This window comes from Podarcis cretensis (genome assembly GCF_951804945.1).
Source record: "Podarcis cretensis genome assembly, chromosome: 7".
Lineage (NCBI taxonomy): Eukaryota > Metazoa > Chordata > Lepidosauria > Squamata > Lacertidae > Podarcis > Podarcis cretensis.
Window position 1 is genome coordinate 85,922,395 of NC_137176.1, and position 6,488 is coordinate 85,928,882.

General features: G+C 43.2%; 1 protein-coding gene across 2 annotated transcripts; it reads right to left on the reverse strand.

Annotated features, from left to right (window-relative positions):
- Nucleotides 1-376: 376 nt before the first annotated feature.
- On the reverse strand, nucleotides 377-3,570 carry LOC307220287 (uncharacterized protein). 2 transcript variants are annotated; one of them, XM_079984032.1, is made up of 3 exons: nucleotides 3,342-3,570; nucleotides 2,259-2,350; nucleotides 377-1,311 (listed from the first exon to the last, which is right to left on the reverse strand). In XM_079984032.1, exons 1-3 carry the CDS (start codon nucleotides 3,550-3,552, stop codon nucleotides 451-453), a joined length of 1,164 nt encoding a protein of 387 aa, XP_079840158.1. In that variant the 5' UTR covers nucleotides 3,553-3,570; the 3' UTR covers nucleotides 377-450. The 2 variants fall into 2 exon arrangements, with proteins under 2 accessions (XP_079840158.1, XP_079840157.1); XM_079984031.1 differs by having other exon boundaries at nucleotides 3,258-3,570.
- Nucleotides 3,571-6,488: the final 2,918 nt, after the last annotated feature.

Below are 6,488 nucleotides of genomic sequence, written 5' to 3' on the forward strand. Positions count from 1 at the left end.
GGAAGATTCTACGCTTCTTTCCTTGTGACATCTCCACCCACATGTCAGACCCATCTTGGGTTTGCACTTCTTGGGTTTACCTTGTCACAGTCCCTATCAGACCCTTTGTCTGAATCCAGGGAAAGGCCTTGCAACCTATGTTTGCCAAGCGTATTACTCTATTGCTTCTGAATCCGCACATCAGAATCTCCATTGCCAATAGGGTACCAGCTTGGAGAGAGGAGAAGAAGGAAATGCATGCAACTACAGCTTTAGAATAACTCTGCCTTAGTGATGAATATAGGATGCTTATCCATTTAAAGATTTAGGAGTCTCCTTTTTTTGTCTTTTGAAAAGAAAATATTCTAAATAAAAAGGTATGGGACAAACAGACATATTTTAAAAACAAAAGTGTGCAAGCTTTATTCATCTTGATGTAGGTTTGGTACTAGAAGACAACTTCAACCCTTCTTAGCTCATCCTTGCAAAACACAAAAACAAAACATACAGCATGAAAAACAATGAGATGATTGCGCAGTCGGAGTTCTGTGTAAAGAAGAGATGGAGAGGCACCAGGGTGACAATGGATCCAAGCATCTCAAGCATTCTCTCCGTACGCATTTTCTTTTGCTGGCCCAAGTTGTACCACGTGTTGACAATCAAGGTCTGAAAGGAGATGGACACCAGAGGGAGGAAAAGGATCAAGGAGAGGACGATGACGGTTTGCGTGTCGAACCCCAGGCTGAAGAAGAACAGCAGCTGGCACAGCAAGGGCCACAGGACGATAGAGGTGACAGCCGATATAAGTGAAGACAGGTTTGGTTGGTGGCTTCTGTGCCAGCTTGGAGTGAGGAGAAGGAGGACCCAGTCAACACCAATGCCCACAATGAAATGCATGCAGCTACACTGGGCGTATAAAAGCAAGTAGGCCAGAGAGAGGAACAATTTCTCAAAGGCGTCGCAGGAATGAAAAATGTAATTAATGAAAGCCAGCAGAAAGGAACTGCACAAAAATAGAAAGATGCCACAGTTGGCGATGGCGAAGTTCCAGATGTAGGCATTCCAGGAATTCCTCTTGATGTAGAAAAGAAGATAGGAGAAAATGGCAACATTTCCCAAAAGCCCAAACACAAAGATGGAGACCATGAAACGTGCAAATATACGGTCTCCCAGCACACACATTAGGAAGTCCATGATATAGTTAGACTGAATCTGATGCGGAACATTCAAAAATGTAGTGGAGAGGATGGTTGTGATGTTGAGATCGCCTTCTTTGAGATGCATGCCTCTTCCAAGCACAGTCTTGTTAGCTGAAGGAAGAAGGGATTCTTCCTATGGATAGAAGTCACAACAGGTGTAAGGAAATGAACTTTCAATGTGGCAGTACCTACTGGAACTCCCTGCCCAGTGATATTAGGCAGGCGTCTTCCCTTCTCTGTTTTCAACAAGCCGACCCAGATATGCAAAGGTTACTGTCGATTTCAAGCCAACTTGCTTTTAACTTCTGATTTTTGTCAATAATTTTAATGTGAGTTTTATATCTTATGGAAACCCATTAGAGGGTTGTTGTTTTTTAACAATTAATAGAGCGATCTGATGCACAAGAAGCTGGCATAAAGCAAGCCTGCAGTAAGTTAAATTGGTGTTAAGTTAGAATAGATACAAGCCCGGTTTAGTAGTAGAGCTGCTGCTCTGCTTAAACCTGGAAGAGGGAAATAAAGTCTTTAAAATAAGGTTCTATGCCAGGTGGTCAGGTAATGTGGCTGAGCTGAATGGGCTTAGGACCAAGTCTGAGTCCCCCACCCCAAAGTCCTGCCCCTCACACTCCCCCAGAGCACTCTAATGGGGACTTAGTTCAATCATCACCACGGCCACCACAAGTTTCAGAAACACTGGGCATCAAAATATAGGCAATGCCCTGAGTACTGCCACATTTGTGATCTCACCAACATTCAAACTGCCAATACAAGGTGATTCCCTTTCCTTCCTTGGCAGAGACAAAGGTGATTCAGTCACCAGGTGCAGGGAGGTGTAAGACCTTGGTAAAGTGCTGCCCTGTGCAAGGCCAAAAATTGACACACACACGCACACACACACACACACACACACACACACACACCATCCCAAATCAGCTTCCCAAAGCTGGGTAAGGGAAGCATCACTCTTTGGGAAGAGGCTGAAATATCTTAGAAATGAATTTTCTGTTTGTTTGTTTTAAAATTGAAATGCCTCTGCCTGAACCATGCCACTAAATCAGGCAGAAACCACTCTCTACTCACATTTCTTGCTGAAACTGGGCCAGCTTGGGTAAGATGGATGAGGCCCCAGAGCATAAGCCAGGGGAGGAACAACATCTCTCCCTCTTTTCTTCCTAGTGAGGAAAGAGAAACGATCAGTGGGAACTGGCATGCTGCACATCTGTTTGGTTCTATTATATCTATCCATGTATTAATTTACTATTCATTTATTTAAATCTAGCCTTCCCTGCAAGGAACCTGAGAAGATGTTCACAGTTCCCCCCTCCCTGTGCTATCATCACAATTGTCAATAACCCCGTCAGGTAGGGTGGGCTGGGAGAAGAAAATGTGTCCGAGGTCACCCAGGGAGCCCCTTGGCAGAGTAGGGATTAGAACTCAGGTCTCATGGGCTTTACTCCAGTGCTCTAGGCACTACACCACACTGGCTCCCATATTTGGTTTATGGCTCCCTTGACTATGCGATACAGATGTCCTCTGGTTGGCAAACTCCCCCCCCCCCCATTTTGTACACCTGTCAAGGAACTGTCCAGCTCATTTGCCACAGAGCTTTGGCATGCCGTCTGGAGTCATGGAAAACCAGCATGGTGGGCTTCACATAATGGTCAGCAACTCGAACCAGCACTGTGGTGTAACATTCACAAATGGAGATGTGCATTTAGATGTATGTTTGATGTGGTAGATAAGCTGCATTTCAGAGCAGCTGACCCATCATAATTGGCTCCGCATGAAAGAACCTCAAAAAACCTTTAAAGGGATCCTACAGTTCTGTAGAACACATCCTGAAAAACCACTACTCCAGAATAAGGAAGCCACCTTTGGCATAAGGGGTTCCTCCCTCTGGGTGTATGCTTCCCCAAATGATTTCTCTATATTGCATCAGTAATAATCCGCTCTGCTGAAAGACCAACTCCATCAGGCTCCTTCCATTCCAAGATGGGTGTAGAAAGGGAGCCTGTATATGAATCAGTAACAGAATGAGTTCATTATACAGTGAATATATAAGAAAACAAAGGAACTCACCCAACCACAAACCACAGAGAATGGTTTCAGTTTTCTGCTGAAAGCTGGAGAAGTCTAATTCACAGTCTTTTCCATCCAATCTACCAGTTTTGATGTTCTGGCTCCCTTTTGACTTCTCTCTTTGAAGTCTTCCCTCTCTTCTTCCTTCTTCTGCTTCCTTGGTCCTCTCCCAAGCTGCTGCTGCTGCTCCAACTGCCACCAACTGTTTCTTTCCCTTTGATCTTTCCCCACATTCTACACTTTCCCCTTTCCAGACATTCCATTCTATTCCCTCTGTGAAGAATAGGCACTGCATACTTCTGTCCCTATCCCTATAAGTGTATGTGTTCACCCTTTGTACACCCTTTCCCAATAAGGTTCCTCCATTAATCTCCAATGACAAGTGATTTTATTGGATGCCTCAGATGACCTATGCCTTTGCAGGTTCATTTCTGACTCTAGAGGTGTTCACATGTTACATGCACATGGCACAATCTATCTCATAAACACTTGCACATGTGTAGAGACAGCTTGTGTCTGTGTTTAGTGTAACAACCAACTCATCTGACTGAAGGCAGAGCTGTAGCTATGGGGTGCGGTGGGGGCTAGCCAGGTTTTATTTTGCCCTGGGTGAAGCCTCCAGAGGGGAGCCATTGAGGCTCCCAGATTGTGTGTGTATGCAAATGCAAAAGGAATGTGCCAAACTGGGTTTTTGACTAGGATGAACTAGTCTAGTTTTGCCCCTGCTGAAGGTTAGCCATAAATGTATCATGCTGCCAGATCGGTAATCCTCAAATATAGCAGCCCAGAGGCAGAGCAGAAGGTTTTGCTTCCACTCCTTCCTATGTGCCTCTGCTGGCACCAGAACCCAAATCTTGCCCCATTAACAGAATCCTCTATCACCAGAGTCTCTGTCAATGAACCATGACTCCTTGTAGGAACCCTGTGACACTTTCCCCATAGAAGTCCCTGATAGTTTAAACAATTTGTCCTAGAAGAAGCCAACAGCTACGGGAAAAATGTACCAATCCTTTAACTGGCCAGATACACTGTTCATGGGATAAGGCTTTCATCTTGAATACCTAGTCCAGGCTATAAAATTCTGTTGGTTGCTAAGACAATTTGTGTTCTCTGCTAACCGTGGTCCTGAACCAGCTTCCTAGGCTTTGTAAATTTTTCTGAACTAACCTGCCTCAGCTTCCAGGCTGCTCTTGAATCCCATATTGGCTTCCACCTTTCTTAGGCCTTCATTTGTCCTTGGCAGTGGGCACTGCAATGCAAAACGAGTCAGAACAAAATGATGAATGAGTACATGTTGCAGCGTATGGGCCAGAAACAGACTGATCTGACCAACCCTACTTTCTGGGCTACATTCCAGAGAAGCCATCACCCATCCCACTTAACTCTGCAGTACGTCTTTATCAATACACATTGCATTCCCACAAAAAGCATTATCATTTGTGTGGTTGGCTTTTTGGACTGGTTATGGTATGGGTGGTTTGTTGTTGTTGTTTAAAGAATAGATTTTATGTTCCCAGGGCCATTTCCATTTCATTTGACATCCTTTATTTCCTAAACCATTCAGTTCCCTTAGATTGATGCCCCCCTAGGGTATAGGAGTATTAACATTTAGAAAACTAACAAAAACAAACACCTGCTTTAAGCTGGTCTGAGCCCATGGAATTGAGCCGGATCTGGGCCAAATAAATGAATGAACAATGGACCATTCACCCATTAGTGAAGATTCCTTCAAACAGAAGAAAATAGAAATCCATTGTATGTGGATAACTAGATTTTGGGGAGAAACCTTATCCACAACATCTGTTCTTCTATGAACTCAACCAAACATCCTTTTGTTGGGGTGGGTAATGGTTTGCTTTTGTTCTTATATTTATAATGTATGTTGTGGTTTTTATATTGTAATTTTATGCTGTGAACCACCATGTTTGCTCTGATTCAGTGGTAAAACATGGGGAAAATGTCTGGACAAAAAAAAAGGAAAACCCAAAACACAACAAAACACTTAGATATGGAGCTTTAAAGCCCAGAAATGTGGCACAAAATGAAGAATGGATGAGCCCTTTGCCTATGATAGACAAGAAGAAACATCCATATGAGCCTCACCTGCAGTTTGAAGCAGCTGGGATCAGACACAGTCTAGAGCCTTGTTGGAGAAATAGTCCTGAGTTAATTGTCACCTCCAATTATTGTCACTGGGGAATCATCTTTGTTGCACCTTCCACATGCATCTCAGCCCAGGTCCCTTGAGGCTGGCATAAGCATATTTTCAATCCAGAGATGCAGCAGGATGAGCACAGCTGTTGTTGGGCATGGTGTTGTCTTTCAGCATCAGTTACGGCAACATACCCTTTTCTAAATTACAGCTGATTTGTGCATTCCTTTATTAACATTCCTTTACCCTGAATGCTGGTGAGATTATGTTAGGTTTCGCAATGACAAAGTGCACTGAAAACCTTATGGATCCTAACTGAATGGTTTTTTAAAAAAAATTTTAAAAGCCTTGTATATATTTCTTGATATATTTCTTGATTGTTTTCCATTGATATTACTGTTATTAGAGAAAGTGTTATCATCATTCCACATGCCCATTACCAAAGTAGCATGCGGCAGGGATTCAAAGGAACTGAAAATCATGGTAAACTACACATGCTCCAAATCCGTAAGTAATTTTAGACTTTCTCCTAGTATAGTTAAAGCAGAATCCAGAAAGAGTGGGATGCAGCCTAGCCTTTTCTTCTGGGGTTTTCATCATGGGTCTCAGGGACTATTTAAAAGTGAACCAAGGTATCCCTTTGACCACACGAGAGCCTGCGTTTCCCCCTATAGTCCTTTGTCCTCTTAAAATCCTTACTGGAAGTTCCTCAGCTCCTACATTTCCCCTTATTTCACTTTTCACAAGGCATTCTTCCTAATTTATCATGCATTTACATTTCAATTAAGGATCCTGGCTGTTTGTAAAAGCCACCCCAGTGAGAAGTGCGAAATAAATTATTGACTTTACCATCATCTGCACAGCCCATTACCACCTCATTTACCCTAATGACACTAAAAAGACTGTCACCCTCTATGCAGTTCATCCTCCTAATAGAAATTCCCCCAGGAGCCCTGTTTATGCAAGTTACATGCATTTGCATATGTTAATTAGGTAATCATAGCCTGGGCCTTCTCACTAGTGCCTTTTAAGTATGATAGATATACATAGATGGCTTCAAAATGGAAGAAGATGCCTCT

Bases quoted from the DNA above. Each gene is read 5' to 3' on its own strand.
- LOC307220287 (XM_079984031.1), bottom strand. From the start codon at position 3,552: ATGCAGTGCCTATTCTTCACAGAGGGAATAGAATGGAATGTCTGGAAA. The intron at 2,351-3,257 runs GTGAGTTCCTTT...TTTCCTCACTAG, and splicing joins TCTCTGTGGTTTGTGGTTGG to GAAGAAAAGAGGGAGAGATG. The intron at 1,312-2,258 runs GTGAGTAGAGAG...TTCTATCCATAG, and splicing joins GCCCAGTTTCAGCAAGAAAT to GAAGAATCCCTTCTTCCTTC.